This window comes from Microtus pennsylvanicus, chromosome 4, assembly GCF_037038515.1.
Source record: "Microtus pennsylvanicus isolate mMicPen1 chromosome 4, mMicPen1.hap1, whole genome shotgun sequence".
Lineage (NCBI taxonomy): Eukaryota > Metazoa > Chordata > Mammalia > Rodentia > Cricetidae > Microtus > Microtus pennsylvanicus.
This window is the reverse complement of record NC_134582.1, coordinates 43,257,160-43,276,043: the sequence shown is the minus strand read 5'-3', so window position 1 is coordinate 43,276,043 and position 18,884 is coordinate 43,257,160. Positions and strand designations below refer to the sequence as shown.

The 18,884-nt window shown below is 37.5% G+C and overlaps 1 protein-coding gene across 11 annotated transcripts in view; it reads right to left on the bottom strand.

Annotated features, from left to right (window-relative positions):
- Positions 1 to 18,884, bottom strand: part of Nr3c1 (nuclear receptor subfamily 3 group C member 1) — a 122,759-nt gene that overhangs the window by 21,073 nt on the left and 82,802 nt on the right. For 6 of the 11 annotated variants that reach the window (XM_075968773.1, XM_075968768.1, XM_075968771.1 and 3 more), the window contains exon 3: positions 265 to 431. In XM_075968773.1, coding sequence (XP_075824888.1) covers positions 265 to 431 — 167 coding nt within the window. The remainder of the gene's footprint in view (positions 1 to 264; positions 432 to 18,884) is intronic. The other 5 variants (XM_075968776.1, XM_075968775.1, XM_075968778.1 and 2 more) reach the window with 1 other exon arrangement.

Here is an 18,884-nt window from a genome sequence, read left to right as displayed (position 1 = left end):
ACTCAGCAGACTGTCAGCTCACGTAGCAGTATTCCTCACAGTGTCTTCCTCAGTTCTCTCTCAGACTGAACTTTCAGCAGTTTATTCTATTTCTGCTCCTTCCTCCTGTCCTTCCCCTTCCCAATGGAGGACATAAGAGGCGCCATGCTTGGCCCTAAATGGATGTCTAGCTTTGGTGGACTTTGCATACAATGGACAGTCCAAAATGTACTGTGAGAAACAGAAACAAAACAAAGCAGACATGAAACTCTTCAAAACACACACTACCTTCCACTGCTCTTTTGAAGAAGACTTTACAGCTCCCACATGTCAACACGCCGTAATGGCATCCCGAAGCTTCATCAGAACACACCAGGCAGAGCTTGGGAGGTGGTCCCGCTGCTGTTGAGGAGCTAGATGGAGGAGAGCTCACATCTGGTCGCATTCCAGGGCTAAAGGAAGAGGAGAAGCAGTGTCATGACTCTCACCACTATGAAAGGAATAGCAGCATATATTTCCTTTACCTTTTTATTCCACGTTAGTAAGCTCCCAATGAATTATCTTTTAAGTACTACCAGGCATCAGAATGCCCTATCTAAATATATTTAAACACACATTATTTTTCTACATAAAATATGAAATGCAGGAACTGGCAAGACTGCTAAGTGGTCAAGATCACTTGCCCAGCAGACATGAGAACCTGAGTTCAAATCCCTACCACCTTCATACAAAGCAGGGCATAACTATGCATGCCTATAATCCAGCATTGGGGTACAGAAACAGGTGGCTATGAAGGGCTCCCCAGACAGACAGCCTAACTGAAACAGTAAGGTTCCCAGTCAATGAGAGATTCTGTCTCAAGTCAGAAAGGTGGCAAGTGACAGATGATACATACCCTATGAACTGCTCTGGTCTCTACACATCTGCATATTTGCATGCATGTATAACAAAAACATACAACAGTAATAAAATAAAAATAAAATATGAAGTGAAATAGCTAATGTTGTAGTTCACTTAGAATATAATTACTATTTAAATGTAATAATATGCATTATTTTCTAAGTGTGCAATTAGCAAGATTTTTTAAAAAAATGGATTAGACCTGTAATTACCATTAAAATCAAGAAAGAATATTTCTACCACACATCAGTCTTTTTTCCTCTTAATTTTATGATCTTACAGTAATTAAGAATCATTAGCATTCTCTAATATAGAAAATATTATACACCAGCTAATAAATTGATCCGAGCTGAAACAATAGTTTCTTATGACTAGGAAAAGATTATTCCAGAAACATTACTGTACATATTGGAAAAACTCTAGTTTTCAACCCCGAGAATGACCGTCCTGCTCTCACACAACAGAATGCCCCAAGGCCAACAGTGCCCCGAGCACGAGCGAGCCTGACCCTCTGACCAGGCCAACTTCTTACCACCACAGACTGTGTACAGTGTAGCACTTATTAGTTTAAAGTTCTTAAAATTTCACTAAGAACAATGGATGCTTATCTTTTACCCAAAGCAATGAAGACAGGAGATTAACTATTATATTTCATATTGATAATGATGGTTTTCAATACTGAACTATCCTAAGGAACTCCTATCACACATGCTGACTCTGAAACTAAAACTATCTATGTATGTTTGTGTGTGTATGTATGTATGTATGTATGTAGCTAGCTAAAAAGAATTTCTAGGCTTCTGCATCAAATGACACTGCCTATTCCTTATCTTCTTAAGTATTCTCAAACAGGCTTTCAAAAACACGAATAGTGTCAAGTTGTTGGGTGTGGAAGAACACTTCATGTTAAAGTATGTTGTTTATCACTTACATAAGACAGTTGACAAACATAGACACACTCTCTCTTTCTGCACTGTGCTCACTCTGTTCCCCAAAAGGTGGTACATAGGAGTAAACTGGAGTGGGTGTCGATTGTCCCCATCCTCCACGCTTTCATTCCAGCCCAGGACAGCGCTGCATTTCAAGTGCATTGACAGCTGAAGCAGTGTCCTTACTTTGATCTATTAGAAACAACAAGGAATGTCTTTCTGTTGCTAAATTTACTTAGGAATAAAAACTAAAAAGTTGTAACTGTAGCTGGGAGTTGTTACTTGTCCCTCTAATCCTGATACTCAGGAGGATGGAATGGAAAGACTGCTACAAACCTGAGACCAGTGTGCGACCTGCCAGTTCTGGGAAACCCTACGAGACCCCATTTCAAGGAACAACCAACCAAACAAAAATGTGTTATAATTCTAGTAAGTCAGTCATTAAGCCCAAGGTTCACCCTAAATTTAATCCTCAAATGAAGTTCCCTACATTTTGCCAAGTGTCTGTTTATCTAGTGGCTTAATCAATAGGGCAGCATACCCACCATTTAGTTCTGGGAATGGCTCTAGGTTTCACATTGTTCTTTGAGCACTGTCAACAGACTTTCTGTTTGCTCCATATCACAAGGTATTGATTCCTAGCTAGATTTGGGCAAGTGAACTGACTGCATACTGAGAGCCTAATAGGAGAGAATCTCCTGAGATGACTGATGTGCTTGGCCACACCCTCTGGTGACTGCAGACGTAAGGTAAAGCAGCTGCTTTGGGCCAGAGTTCTACACTGGAGTAGGAAGGTCCTGGGATGACTCAGAGTGTAGTAATTTGCTAGGGGAGCAAAACTCCCTAGCCTCTGTTCTGAAGATGCTCCTATTCCTGCTCGGTCAATCTCTTCTCAACTGACATCTATTTTTAGGAAGCAGCAAGTTGCTTGTATATTTAGTTTATGGAAAATGAGCACATTGTTTAAAGATTTTTAAGGTCAAGTCTATAAAGTTTCCTTTACTAGTTTTACATATGGTATTCACATATGTATAAAATATATGTATATATCTGAATTTTAAACAATATTTTGTAGTACATTATTTAACCTCTGAATAACATTGTGCTAAGATGCCAGCATCTCCAGGTGAGGTCATGCACACAGTGGCACATTGGTACTCACAGAGGACACTGACTTGTTTCAGATCTCAGCAGTCCCACCTGACTGCCTGCGTAGCTTTTGGAAAGTGTTGACTACTCTGAGTTTTAGTTTTCTCATCTTTAAGCTATATTTTGAAACCAAAATAACATTTTAGAAGTCTAGTGTATAGTTCATCCTTGCAGCAAAGAATTAAAGCATACCTGTTCACTATTTTCTTAAGGAAAATAAGTCTAAAATCTAGAACAGTAGTCTCCAAATTATCACACAAAAATTAGAATACATGAAAAACATGTTTAGACTACTCAAATATGATTTATAGATGGGAAACAGTTAAAACTAAATGAGTGAAGAATCTAGAACCCAAGTCAGGCTTCGGGGAATCATCTGAAGTACATCAGATAAGAACTCGGTACGTGGAAAGCTGCATACCATAGACATCAGTGTAGGGAAAAATCAGCTTTTATCACACAGAAGGGAACTCTTTATAAGAAACCATTGCATCAGTGGAGAGGCTCTCAGTCCTGAAGTTCAGAAGGATTCTGGCTTCTCCTCCCATCAGTTTCTGCTGGATATTTGTAAACCCCAGATTTGATGACACCATCTTTGTTTGCATTCTTAAGTTACCTCAGTCCTTCCTTCTGGATGCATAAGTGCCCGACTTTAAAATGTGCTATCTGCCTGCTGCTCATATCTACCTACTACCTGCTATTCCTTCTTTGCCTTGCTGTGTGCTTAATAAACTCATTTGTTTGAAACAAAAAAAAAAAAGAAAAGAAACAGAAGAACACAGCTACAAGTGTTATTTGCTATGATATTGTCAAAAGGGCAAGGGGCTCAACAAAATGCTAGATCCCCAAGGAAAATAACTGAAATCTTCTAATAAAAAGGTATCGCAGAAAGTATAGTTATACTGTAGTAACTGTATATTTCACATGCTTTTTCTTATGGATACTATCAAATGCTAATAGCACAGTATACCGTGGAACAATCTTTGTATACTCTAAATAAGTATTGCTCTCATCAGTTAATAAAAGCTGGCTGTCCTATTGGTGGGCAGGAAGAGACTGGGTGGGAGAGACAGACTAGGAGGATGCTAGGAAGAAGGGTGGAGTCTGAGAGCCTTGAGCCAGACATAGAAGCAGCAACATGAGAAGTTCACAGGTGAGGTAAACGAGCCTTGGGGCAGCACACAGATTACTAGAAATGGGTTGATTTACGTTATAAGAGCTAGCTAAAACACAGGATTAAGATATTGGCCAAACATTTATAATCAATAGTTAAGTCTCTGTGTGGTTATTTGGGGAGTGGCTGGTGAGGCAAAAAAGTCCACCTACATAAGTATTTTTATCTCTATTTTGTCACATATTAAAAACATACATGCGTTGATATATACAGAATTAACCATTTCTTTGCTTTCTCAAGGATGTTCAGTGGACTTGACCTCTTTTAACTATGAGGTGGTGGTGAATACAATGATTAACATCTGTTAAGCTCATCAGTGCAGGTATCATCATTCTGAGAGGTCTTGGGGCTTCCATGGGTCCTTAGAATGCACTGTGAGAAGTGCTTTCATGGAGAACATTGGAGATAATACAATAGTTTGGTAATGATTTAGTGTCTTTAAATTCTCAATTGTTCTGTTTTGAAATGGGATATTAATGAACTGAGCAAAAGGAAATGGTATTATATACTAAACTTGAGGCTTTCTCTAAAGCATAAGAATGTTAAACTTACAAACTCAAGTGTTATGGTTGGCTTAGCCTTCAAGTTAATTTAATCAATAATTTTTCAATGCAGTGCGAGATATCCACCTCAAAAAACAAGCATTAACTACCATGGGAAAATCTTGGGAGCACAGCTGCCGCGCTGGTTTAATTTTTAACAAGTACTAATGGAGTAGGTGCGTTCTTTTCAGCTTTTCAGTGTTGTTCAAACGCCACAAGGCACTTCTCAATATGGGGACAGTTTTGTTCCTAGGGGACAGCTGGCAATGGCTGAAGACATTTATTTTTCACAAATGGGGGAAAGCTACTTTTGTAAGAGATAAAGACCCAAGATGTGAAAAATACCCTCCAGCGCAAAAGATAGCCCCCCATAACAGACTTGCCTAGCTTCAGATGTCAGCAGTGCTGAGGTGGAAGCAGCTTTGCCAAAAGCTTATAGCACATAAATTGGTATGGATAAATAAATAAAATCTAACAAGAGCCAGAAACATTTTTAAAGTGTGTGGTGCTCATTCTTGATTGGTGAATCCAGAACACAATCCCTACAGCTAAGACTCACAGTATCCTGGGAGAGGGAAGAGGAAGACTGTAACTTCCAGAGGACACAGTATCTACTATGCGACAGTGTCTTCCATAGGGACAGAAGAGTCTCAAAGATATGGTTTCCTAAATTTAAGACCCGAACAATGACAATGGCAGTTGACATGCTGATGAGGAAGGAGAGTATCTCACAGGGTCCAAGCCCTAGACGAAAAGCCACAGGCTCTGACTGCTGAGTCAGTCTTTCTCAGCGATGGGCCCTCCAATCAGCTAATATCAAGTAGTCAGCCCTAAAATTTATACATCTGAGTGACAGTAAAGTACTCAGTTTTTACTTTTCCATATGTGTGCTTGAGTGTGTCCAAGTACACGCAAGCACACACACCTCAATACTAACTGAAGAAAAACAGGCCATGAATTTGAGAGGGGCAGAGGGCAGACATGGTGGGATGGAGGAATGAGGAAAATTTATAAATACAGTAGTCATATATGAAATTTTCAAAAAATTAGTAAAAATTTTTAAAGGAATGATTGCTTTATTGAGGTAGCCTCTGTAGTCTCTTAGTTCAGACAAGTCCAAACAGTGGTTCAAAATGGAGTTGAAGCCAGAGACTATGCAGGCCTGGTTGTCAACGACAGAATTAGCTTAAGTAGGTAATTTAATTTTTTCCTCTAGGGCTAGCAGTGCAAGGTGGATTTTACACATTAGAGTCACCTGTACTTTTCTTATCTTTGTTCATTAGGAAAAATGTAAAGACTCAGCTGCACACACCAGGAGACTGTAGTTTCTGACTCTTCGTTTATCTTTGCTTTAGCTAAAAGATTACTGATTGTTTACTAATATGCTATGGAATAGCTCTCAAACCAAATATAAAATACTCCGGGGGAAGATTTTCACCACACTTCTGTTCTATGATTTCAGTAGGACACATTTTATCTTATTTTAGCAAGACAAGAAAACCTGGTTATTTATTCTTTGCTTTGCATTTATGGAAGAAGGCTTCCACTTTAGGTATATATAAAAGCTTTCTGTAAGGTTTTGACAAGGTAGGGGGAAAAATCAATGTTTCATTTGAAAATACTTAATTTCTCACTATCTGCATGGATCAGAAAGTTATTTGGTGAGGATTCTGAAAACCAAATGATTTGTATCCACGATTAAAAGTAGAATGAGATCCAATTTCACTCCTAATCTTTCAGTTTAAGCTAAGAAATTATAGGTTAACATGGAATGAAATCATCTGTGATATATTATGTTCATTTATCAAATGAGCTTGTTTGGATGTTGTCCATTTTTATATAAAACATGAAATGACAACCCTATCTCCAAACTGTTCACCATTTACACCCACTTAAGCAAGTCAGAAGACAGAGTAGCAAACCTGTATACAATTATAGGCCACACGCATTGTCAGTGAGGAAGGGCGAACGTGGAAAGATCCTCTCTGACTTTGACACAAGGGTTTGTCGTGTCAGTTCTCAGGCATGGTCTTAGCTAGGTCTCAGCTAATACACACCAAACAAGCAAGACACATTTCTCAAGTGTTTCTGAGTAGTAAAGGATACACTTCGATCTGAAAATGACTTTTGGGGTCCTGTATGTTTATTTGAGAATAAATGGTCAAAGTCTGATCTACTTCACAGAAAAACAATGTATTTCTTCCTCATGAACAGTCAATTCTGAGTCCTTGAGTAATTTAGCGTTTAACACCTGTGTCATCTTGCATAGAGGAGAAAATAGTACAAATCTTGTAAACTCCACACACTTTCTTTCTCGGGTTGTGTTCTCAGTTCTGTTAGCTTAGTTTGCAGTAAGGAATGTGAGTTTTAAGGAAGAACAATGATGTTTTAAATAGTACATTAAGACTGAGATTGGTCAGGAAGAAGATTGGAAAGGGAAGTTTTCATTACATGGTTATTTCTAGAATGTAAAAATTTTCTTTTCTTTCTGTTTGATGTTTTCTCACTATTAGGAACACACAGGATAATGGTTTTCTAGGATCTGAACTGTAAATGGTTTCATACAGATTTTGAACATGTCATCTTCACAGAAGGCAAGAATATGATGGAGACAATAGTAAGTTATTGCTAGCTTCGAATATATACCTTCACATATTTGAAGTGTTTGTATTTCTACTTGAAATATAAAAGTACATGTCTGTGAAATCATACCAATAAGATCATCTTGCAACTCACACTTTGCATGAACTTGCAATGTTACCCTAGCTTCCTTCTCAGTGATGAGGATATAGGTGTATTCCACCACATTCTTTCTTATTTGATTCCTAGAGATCTGAGTTTTTTTTATTATGCTTAGTAGCCCACATATTAATGCAGAGATTTTGCAAACTTTAGTCATTTCTCATATCCTACCTATTACTTGTTGCTGCTGTTTTGGAGATGCAGTCTCATAGCCTAGGCTTTGCTTTTTATTCTTATATACTATGCCAACTTTCTCTTTTCTGTCCGCTCTATAACAACCACCTTATGCCTCTTTAACCACTGCAGTGATTTGTCCTAAGTTGTTCTATTCTTCGCCTTTTCTCTTTCCATTCCAACCAATCTCTACACTGGTGAAACATCCACTCCTGTCCTAATTAAAAAGTCTAGGGGGCTTCTCCAATTTGTACAGTATAAGCACAATATGGCTCACAGTCTGGCCTCTTTATTTTTTCCAATCATATGCCTTTCTACAAACACAAACCATTTGGTGTGTCATTTCAGAGAACCTGTGTTTTATAAATATTGACAAAATGCCTAGTGCAGACCAAGTTTCTCCTGGGAGTCTTTGATAAGACTCGTCCCCATCCTGAAGCATCTACGGTGGCGTTTCTGAACCACAAGATCTTGGAACTCAAACATTCCCATTAAGATTTTTACACAGGTGGCCTTGGTACTTTTTGATGTTTATGTGTACGTTCTTTCTACTAGATAACTCCTTTGAAGAGGCACAGACCCCATGTCTTGTGCCTCTTCATACAATGAGCCTCTTGTACCTAACTTTAATAAAGATATAAATATAAATATGCTAAATAAAATATCCTCTCCCATCTGGGAAAGAATTTGAAGCACCTAAAATGATAGGTGTTTATATATTTGTACCCAATACAGGTATAAGGTATAACCCTGCAGCTAAGTACTGCACAGGATTCTTTATGAAGAGGACTAAGTAGAATAACATATATAATCTTATGGCATGGACACTATTGTCAACATTACAGATTTAAACACATTAAATTTACAAAGTCCAATCGTGTCTTCCTGCTCTCCTACACACTTGTATGGTGTTTCCTACACCAAGTTAACCTTGTGAATCAGTACTATGACAAGGCAACAAAATTGTGACCTTGAGATTGAGGAACAACACTTTCTACTTCACATCTCAGTAACACAGAGTACAAGCAGAAAATTCCTGTATTCACTTCTAATCCTAATTTGATTTTTTTTTAAAAAGGCAAAGAGTTGTCTTACAACCATGTTAAATTTCTAAATATTCTATTCTACAAACAAATGCCTACACAGTTAGCTCCTAAAATCTTCAAGGTATTTCTAAGAACAAAAAGGATGGAATAATATGTCTACATGTAGCACAAGGGAAAGAAAGCATCCCTCAGAACAAGCTTCGACTTCATTTAAGACCATACCCACTCTACTCATCAAAGGCTAAAGCTTAATTCTCCTGCTAGCATGAGGTAGTAGTGTTTGTGGTCCCAATCTGCTAGCAAATGAGCCTCTTTTGATCTCTCCCTTCGTCCTGTCGTATTTACAGTATTAATATGATAATAATAAATATTTGATAAATAGGGAGAGGCACATTTACTAGAATTCCCACTACTAGATCAAGAGATAAATAGATAGCCTTTAGAATGGATGAAAATTCTACTTATAGGCTGAAAAGATTTTCAGTATGTTATAAACAAACCTAAACAAAATTCCCCTGTCACAGCAATAACCATATTGAAAATTACAGATTTGAATCCCATATGCCAAGATCCATAATTAGGAACTTACATAAATAGTACTGTTTAATTTACAGACTAAGAATAAATAAATTGAGCTATTTGTTTAGCAAAGTTGAATCATAAAATACCACCTGGATTTGAATCCAACTGCCTAGTAAGAATTCGGAGGACAGTAGCTTTGAGGCTGATAAAGTTTTTACGATTATGTGGGCACCAAGAAGATACCCCTGAGGTAAACATGAAAATTCAGTTCTAATTCATCCTCCCTTATCTGTGAATAGAGTACAAATTATTTATAAAAGTATATTTGTAACTTAAAGGTCCAAAAACATCTAGGCTGTTGACATTTCCTTAGGTCCCTATCATGGTGAATTACTGTAATCATGGAGACCACACATCGAAGCAGCAGAAAGCAGACGTGTCTTATGCACACAACACCATACTTGCTCTCAGAGAAGCTCTGATGTACACTATATGTTGGACTCATGTATTGGGCCCTGGAGTCTTTCAGAATAAACTAACGTATCAAATTGGATATGAGCAGTTACAGGGAAGTCATTTTCTAAGCTAGAACAGAAATACTAACTGGTTAATTTAAGTGAAAGGAGCCTGAGCTGGAGAGGAATGTCTAATCACTGTCAGGTCTATGAGGGAAAGACATATCTACTATTAGAAAAACAGTATGGGTATGTTAACTTGTTAACTGATGCTGAACAGATCGAGAAAACAAAAAATTGTTTTATTTGGTTCAAAGGTCATTAAAGTACCATAATTTATTTATCAAACTCAACTCAAAGGTAACAGGTACCATTTATTTAGAAGTTTTGTGATGATACTTGGTACACAGATTCTGTGATCCTCATAAGCAACCTGAGAGACGCTGTTGCTGCTGACATTTAAGGGTGTGGCAGCCAAGACAGAGGGATGTTTTAAAGAACACCAGTCCCAGACACACTACATGGAATATATGAGTAGGAGGGAATATCTGAATTTGCTATTTTGATTTCAGGTTGGCTGCCATTTCACTTTTAGCACATATCAAAAACAAATGTTTGGCTAACTACAGCAGAGTAACATAAAATCTGTATGCACTTTTGGGTAACTATGGTAGAGTAATGTAGAATATGTATAATATGGTAATAATTACAGGATGGAGGTCTCCTATTCCACAAAACTATACTCTGCTAAAGTCCTCCAGGTAAGTTATGTAAATATCAAAATATACAGAGGAAAATACTGCAGCATGTACATGTTACATATGTGTACTTTAATGTACATATATCCACACACATATTCTCTAGAATTACATATGTGTACTTTAATGTACATATATCCACACACATATTCTCTAGAATTACATATGTGTACTTTAATGTACATATATCCACACACATATTCTCTAGAATTACATATGTGTACTTTAATGTACATATATTCACACACATATCCTCTAGAATTCAGGAGATAAGCAATATAAGCTACCATGTAGTTTTACTTCTATAAATTTCCAAAACAAGTTTTGTTTTTATTTCAGAGCCCAAAAAAGTTTAAATTACTGTAGTTCAAATTAGAATATTTGTACGACAGTAGCATCTTTCTTCTAAATCTAAATTCACTAACACTAGAAACAACATAGGATTGAAAAAACTCAAAAATAGTGAGTGTGATTTTGTTTGAGACAATTTTTTCTAAATGTAAACATTCCATGAGCACAGATGATGATTTCTTGAGATGGCACTGTTCCTGGCAATGCAACGGAAATGTGTGTCTGGCAGCTTTGGGGGTAAGTGATAAACATTTTTAAGCAAATAACAGTAACTCTGCTTGCTTTGAACTATTTTCTTTTCCCCCTAAAACTATTCTGAATATTTAAGACTAAACCCAGGGACTGGAAGGTTGACTCAGGACTTAAGACCACTGTGTGCTCTTCCAGAGGACCCAGCGTCAGTTTCCGGCACCCACATGGTAGCTCATAACTACCTGTAACTCTGGTTCCAGGGTTCTGGCACTCTGTTATGACCTCCATAGGCACACAGGCACACCAACATACAAATTAATATTTTTAAAAGCAAATAAAATCCTATATTGTCTGAAACAAAACTTCTAAAACTCAAAGTTTATATCTTCACAGAATTATTAAAAATATTTTAAACTAAATTCTTTCCTGAAAAGTGTCACCAGAATGCCACCTTATGTGAGTAGTTGGTTCTGTGCACAGGAAGCAAAGCTCCTGAACACTGCACTGTTGATAGGACAGTCTGTCCACAGCAGCTCCCAAACCCGAGACCTTCTGAAAGTACGCTCTACTACTTAAAAACCACAAAGCATTGTTTAAAATTGCAACTTAAAAAATCATCACTTAAAGTCACAATTTGAAATTATAAATAATATGCTTTGGTGGCAGTGAGCATTTTAGTAATTTGAAATTCATGGCACAGCAAGCAGATGAAAGGCATGCCGGCTGCACTTTGAGAGGTAATGGTTAAAACTCCTCGTGGTCTTGGATTATCTATAGAAAGAACAATCTGCCATAAGTGGAACAGTAAGGAGGAAGGCTAATAGGAATTTCATTTATAGCAGGTAAGTAAAACATGGCTCTTTAAACAAATGAAGGTAAGGTTTCTTCTGGAATCCTGAATCGAAAACAATACATGATACAATTCAGCTGTATTTGGTTTAAATGGGCTTACTGGGAAATGTCATTATGTTTATTATTTTCTACAGAGAAAATATTTTCAAGTTTATCAAATAACGCAGTGAACTTTGGTACTATGGCCTTCTTTTTTGGGGGCGGTAAGCTATCTGTGTAGTTTCTCTGCATTTGTACATAACATGTTTTTACATTAAAATGAGTTCATATATAAAGTACTGCAGTATGCTATAATAAAGTAAGAAAAAAAAAACACCATTGCAGAGGTTTTCTTGGCAGAGGAGGGGAGAGGGGAGATGAGAGAAGTCAAAAGACAATGACTGTTCCAAAAATTCTATCCATGGTTTAAAACATAATACAAAACCACTTGCTAAAACATGGATTATAAAATTGGTATATGAAGGACAAGTAATTAATTTAGCACTTACATCGTTGACATTTTATTATCAGTCAGAGAATCTCCAGCAAATCTTTACTGTTGAAAACTGACAACTTCATCACACGAAAGCACTCCCCCGTGAACGGTCCACTGTTAGGCAGACAGTACTGCAAGAGTTAGGCTATACGGAAACTACTCAGTCTGAGGATTTATACCTTGGTGTTTTGTTTTTTTCTTGTTTTGACTTACCCAAGACTTTAGATAAGAACCAATGACTAAACCAAACTTGATGGCATACAACTGTAACACCAGTACTTGGGAGGCTGAGACAGGGGACTGCCCTAAGTTTGAGGCCAACCTTGGCTACAGAATCACAAAACGTGTATGTGTATGATAACATCTGAATCTTTAGAATTAAGAGCATGAAGTGAAATGGAAAAAAAACCCTATTTTTACATTACAATGGAGTGGTCAGGAAAGGTCCTTGTTAAACATCAGGAGGGACTCTGACCTTTCCTCCTCTATGAACAGAGAAGAAGGTAGGAATCCTGAGGACCATCCCTATTTAAAGTGTTACTTTTCCTTAGAGTGCTCAAGATGTGACTCAACCCAATATGAGAAAAAGTTGCTGTAATTGCTGAAATGGACACAAAACCTAAAGCTAAAAATAATGAGGAACAACAACTTAGGAAAAGCTCACAGAAGAAACAATGGGCTCATGTCTTGCCATGCAGTGGGAAGTTGAAATCAGCTAAGTAACTCTATCTGTGGGTTACAGGATCACAATTTTAATAGTAGATAATTTACTTTCCTTCTTGCTAGCAACAAGAAATGCTATGATATACTACAGAATGGCACACGCCAAAGCAACTGCAATTTTCCTTCCAGGTAGGAAGAAAAAAATGGAATAAATTCTACATAACTGTCTCTCTCATCTAGAAAAGCATAAAATATTTTGTTTCTTTATAGCCAATCCATAATCCTTGGTGTAGGCCAAGAATACTGTTTCAAATCCATTTAGAAATATACAATGAGAAATAATGAATAATCTACTAAATTAAGCTGGATTAGATAATAGTTAGAACATTTAGAAAATAGAGGACCCTTCATTCCTCTGTCAGAGAAGACCTGAAGATACTGACATACACAGTTTCCCGCCTTCCATAAATCTGCATGTACTTATCTGCTATAAAACTAGAGTGGATTGCTTTGTACCTCACTTTTTACATGTGGAACACTGTCATTTGCTTAGTTAAAATATTGAGAAAACATTTCATTAAGTGTCTTTCAGCCATTTGAGATTTTTCTGTTGAATATTCTCTGTCTAGTTCTGTACCCCATTTTTCAATTGGGTTATTTGGAATTTTGATGTCCAATTTCTTGAGTTCTTTATATATTTTACAAATCAGTCCTCTGTCCGATGTGGTGAAGATCTTTCCCCATTCAGTAGGCTGCCTTTTTGTCTTACTGTGTCCTTTGCTTTACAGAAACTTCTCAGTTTCAGGAGGTCTGATTTATTTATTGTTGCTCTCAGTGTCTGTGCTACTAGTGTTATATTTAGGAAGTGGTCTCCTGTGCCCATGCATTGAAGGCTACTTCCCACTTTCTCTTCTATCGGGTTCAGTGTGGTGGGGTTTGTATTGAGGTCCTTAATCAGTCTGGACTTGAGTTTTGTACATGGGGATAGATAAGGATCTATTTTCACTCTTCTACACGTTGACATCCAGTTATGCCAGCACCATTTGCTGAAGATGCTTTTTTTTCCCATTGTATAATTTTAGCTTTTTTTGCAAATCAAAACAGCTCTGAGATACCATCTTACACCAGTCAGAATGGCTAAGATAAAAAACACCAATGATAGCTTATGCTGGAGAGGATGTGGAGTAAGAGGGACACACCTCCACTGCTGGTGGGAATGCAAACTTGTATAACCATTTTGGAAATCAGTGTTATGGTTTCTCAGAAAATTGGGAATCAACCTACCTCAGGACCCAGTAATACCACTCTTGGGCATATACCCCAAAGATGCTCAATCATACTACAAGGACATTTTATTCAACTATGTTCATAGCAGCATTATTTGTAATATCTATAACCTGAAAACAACCTAGATGCCCCTCAACTGAAGAATGGATAAAGAAAATGTGGCACATTTACACATTAGAGTACTACTCAGCAATAAAAAACAATGACATCTTGAAATTTTCAAACAAATGGATGGAACTAGAAAACACCATCTTGAGTGAGGTAACCCAGGCCCTAAAAGATGAACATGGTATGTACTCACTCGTAAGTGGATAGTAGCTGAAAAGCAAGGGATATAGTTCATGATTCTAGAGAAGATAAGTAACAAGGTGAACCCTAAGAAAAACTATACTCCTGGAGAGGGAAAATAGACAAGCTCACCTGAAAAAATTGGGAGCATGGTGGTGAGGGGAATAGGGAGGGTGGAAGAGGAAGATGAGGGGAGAAAGGGAGGGGGAGATCTTGAGGGAACGAGATCATCGAGATGAAGGACAGAGATGAGAGCAAGGAAAGAGATATTTTGATTGAGGGAGCCATTATGGGGCTAGCAAGAAACCTGACACTAGAGAAATTTTCAGGAATCCACAAGGATGACCCCAGATAGGACTCTAAGCAATAGAGGAGAGGGTGCCCAAACTCACCTTGCCCTGTAGTCAGACTAATGAATATCTTAAATATCATCATAGAACCTTAATCTAACAATTGATGGAAACGGAGGCAAAGGCCTGCAGCAAGCACTGGGCTGAGCTCCCAAAGTCCAGTTGAAGAGTGGAAGGAATGAGAATATGAACAAAGAAATCAAGACCATGATGGGTTCACCCACTGAAACAGTTTACCTGAGTTCATAGGATCTCACCAACTCCAGCTGGATTGGGAAGGAAACAGTATAGGTCCAAACTAGTCCCTCTGAATGTGGTTGACAGTTGTATGGCTGGGGCAGACTGCGGGGCCACTGGTAGTGACACCAGGATTTATCCCTACTGCTTATACTAGTATTTTTGGAACCTATTCTCTTTGGATGGATTCCTTGCTCAACCTAGATATAGTAGGGAGGGCCTTGGACCTTCCCCAAAGCAATGTGCCTTACCCTCTCTGAGGAGTGGATGGGGGTTGGGGAAGGGGTAGAAGGAATGGGAGGAGAGGAGGGAGTGAGAATTGGGATTAGTATATAAAATGAAAAAAATACTTTGTTTTCTTTTTTAAACACATAATAAAAATATTGAGAAAACTTATGTCAATAATAATAATATTAATTAATAATAATAATCTTATCTGTCCAGGGTTTCTAGCCTAAGCTGGCCTTGAATTCCCTAGGTACCTGAGGGTGACATCAAACTTCTGATCCTCCTAACTCTAACTCTAACATTCAAGTGCTAAGATTACAGACATGCAGTACTATGTGTGGTTTCTATGGTGCTGGGGAGCAAACCCAGGACCTCATGGATACTAAAGATAAAATACTCCTTTCTCAAATCACATGATTCTAAGGGATTTGGCTACAGTTTAATCTTTGTCCAGGTCATATTTTGCCTTGATTCTTTTCACCATTCTAAGTATTTTATATCTTCAGTTGAATTTCCTTAAGTTAAATTCTTATAAGAGTAAAGAAATTAAATGAATCACTCAAGAATTTTCTCTGTGTACTATAATGGTACTTTTTTCTTGTTTCTTTCGGACCGGATCTTCCTACTTAACCCAGGTACACCCTGAACTCACTCTCTTCCTGTCTCTGCCTCCTGTGTGCTGGAATTATATGTACATTAAATGATGCCCTGCATTAAAAAAATGCATTGTTAAGCTACCTCTCTACCAACCCAGAAAAGCAGTCTGAGTGTGAGTGCATACAGACCTTTGCCCACACTGGCTTCTAATAACAACAACAAAAATCTATTGAACTTTCAGTTAATGAAATTGCCTCATTTTTTTTATTCTGGGGTGTTTGCCTTCACTTGTAAAGAAAAAGAATCAGATCATTCAGAATTTAATTGATTAAGGATATGTCATCTTCAATTTTAAAATATTTCAAGTCTGATGGTAAATCTCTAATGGTTAGGGCTGTTACTATTGATATGAACAGATGGTACTAATATTTTTACTATTATTTGAAGTGTATGGGACCTTGAAAGTAAAGTGACTAGACAACTAAGTCTCTATCTAAAAATGATACTGTGCATTAATTAGCTCTCCCAAGAACCTATTAAAATGAGAGTAATGTCATTTATTTTTATTCTTTGAAGATTATGGTTTCAAAGGCAGTCTATCCAAGGGTAGCGAACAGATGTGCAAGGAATAGACTTCTGGGATTTCTTAAACAGTAGGAACAGCTAGGGAACCTAACTATCAACATCAAAAGATTGATCAAGAGTTTGATTAGAACATTTGCAGGTTTCTTTTAATAGAAATAACAGGTTAGGTTACAGGCGTCTAACTCTTATGTGAAAAATTATAATGTTGAGTAAAATATGTATAGTTATCCTTAAAAAGTACCTGTGTTGAATAAAGTATGTATATTTACTCTTAAAAGTACCTGTGAGCAGACAAAGAATTAAGCTATATCTAAGAGAAAGAAAGCACTCCAACCACAATACTTTTAGGTCTGGCCAAATATGAGTTTCAAATTAAAGAATAGAAAACTTACTTGAAAAATGGACACTCTTTTTACTACCCCAAATAAACAAGATAATACAATACACATACTTTATAAAGCAGGAACTCTAAATGACTAGCAAACAAGTGAGCAAGTTATTCAGCTTCACTAGTAACTATGCAGTTTCAAATTTAAGCCACAACGAAAGTCCATTACATACCTAGCACCTTGGTAGAAATGAAACATTTGATAGTAAGAAGGAATGAAGTTTTAAAGGGTACAATTAGTTTTGGAGACGATTTGGCATTACCTTGTCAAGTCTGGTGACTCAGCAACTCCATCAATGGATGAGTAGCCATAAACAAACAGAAACAAAGAAGCATACAACAAAACATATAAAGATGTTGCTAGTTGCATTTTCACTGTAAACTCAAGCTGGAAAGCAGTCAGATGCTCACTGTGAACTGATGTAGGAGGGTCTTCTATCTACCTGTTGCTTTCATTGGTTAATTAATAAAGAAAACTGGTTGGCCTGATAGGTCAGGACATAGGTAGGCAGGGAAGACAGAACAGAATGCTGGGAGGAAGAAGGCAGTGAGGCAGACGCCATGCTTCTCCTACCCAAGATGGACAATGGTTAGACTCCTGCCAGTAAGCCACAGTCAAGTGGTGATACATATTAATATAAATGGGTTAATCAAGATGTGAGAGTTAGCTAGTAAGAGGCTAGAGCTAATGGGCCGGGCAGTGTTTAAATGAATACAATTTGTGTGTTGTTATTTCGGTTGTAAAGCTAGCCGTGCAGGAGCCAGGCGGGATGAAAAGCAGGCCTGCTAGCCTCATCACTACAATTGACGCCTGGTTGCCTCATCACTACAGTGAACTGTTGTGGTTTCTTCATATGAGACTGATATGTAAGAGGCAGGATATATAGATGGTTAGAAATCTGTCTAGTACACAGATGTGAGCTTTATACTATTCTTATATGTAACTATGTTTTGGTTCATAGAACTTTTATTAGTATAGTTTTTTGTTTTGTTTGGGAGTATTTATTTATTTGAGACTCGGTCTCACTGTGTTGTGCTAGTTGGCCTGGAACTCTTAAGAGATCTGCCTGCCTCCCAAGTACTGAGATTTCTTACTACCATGCTGGGCTTCAATGACCTTTTATAATTCAAAATAAATAAGCAGAAAATCTCTATATTATCTCGTCTACCAGAGTTTTCATGACTTCCTTCCTTTTACAGTCTTAGTCTTTTTTTTTTTTTTTTGTATTTTCTTTCTTAAATTCTTAGACTGGTTTTATTTTCCTACATTCTTTCCCATTTTCTATGTCTTTTATCTTATTTCTGGGTCATTTTATTTTTCTGTTTCACTTGTTCTATTGAACTTTTCAATTGTGTAACTGCCTTTGAATTCCCATGGTCTCAGTGCAATCTCTGAAGGTTTTCTGTAAAAAGCATCACACTGTTATTTAGTGAATGCTGTTCTTACGTCTCAACATAAAAATGCTAGTTTGAGGGACGCTTCCTTTTCCCTGCATGCTTTCTATTTTTTCCCAGATGGGTTTTTATTTTTGTTTGATCTCTGTTGCCATCGCCTCACCCATGCCCACCCCCTGTGCAGGCAGGAAATTCAAGGTCTTTATCTATGGTGATACAAACCACGATGGTGGACAGAGACAGACAGATTCCACGCAGTTGAAGGTGGAGGCCTCTGACATAGGAAGGCCAAGTTCTACTCCTTGCTGAAAGCAAAAGCTTAGCATGTAGCAAGCAATTTACAGCTCCGAACACAGAATGAGCAAGGGGATAAAGCACCCATAAAGGAAGCAAATAACTTGATGTCAACTCTCCTTTACATAAGACTTCACTGAATCTGTGAACTCAGTAACTAGAAGCGTTCTTTAATTTGTGAAGTTTTCCTTTGACTACCTTTAAAACCATGAATGCTGATAATAATACAGAAATAACTATTCACCACTAGCCTTTTAGGAGACATCTGCATACAAGGATCACAAACACTCCAGGTCTCTTTCAAATACAAGAAGGTAAGTCTTCAATTGCAC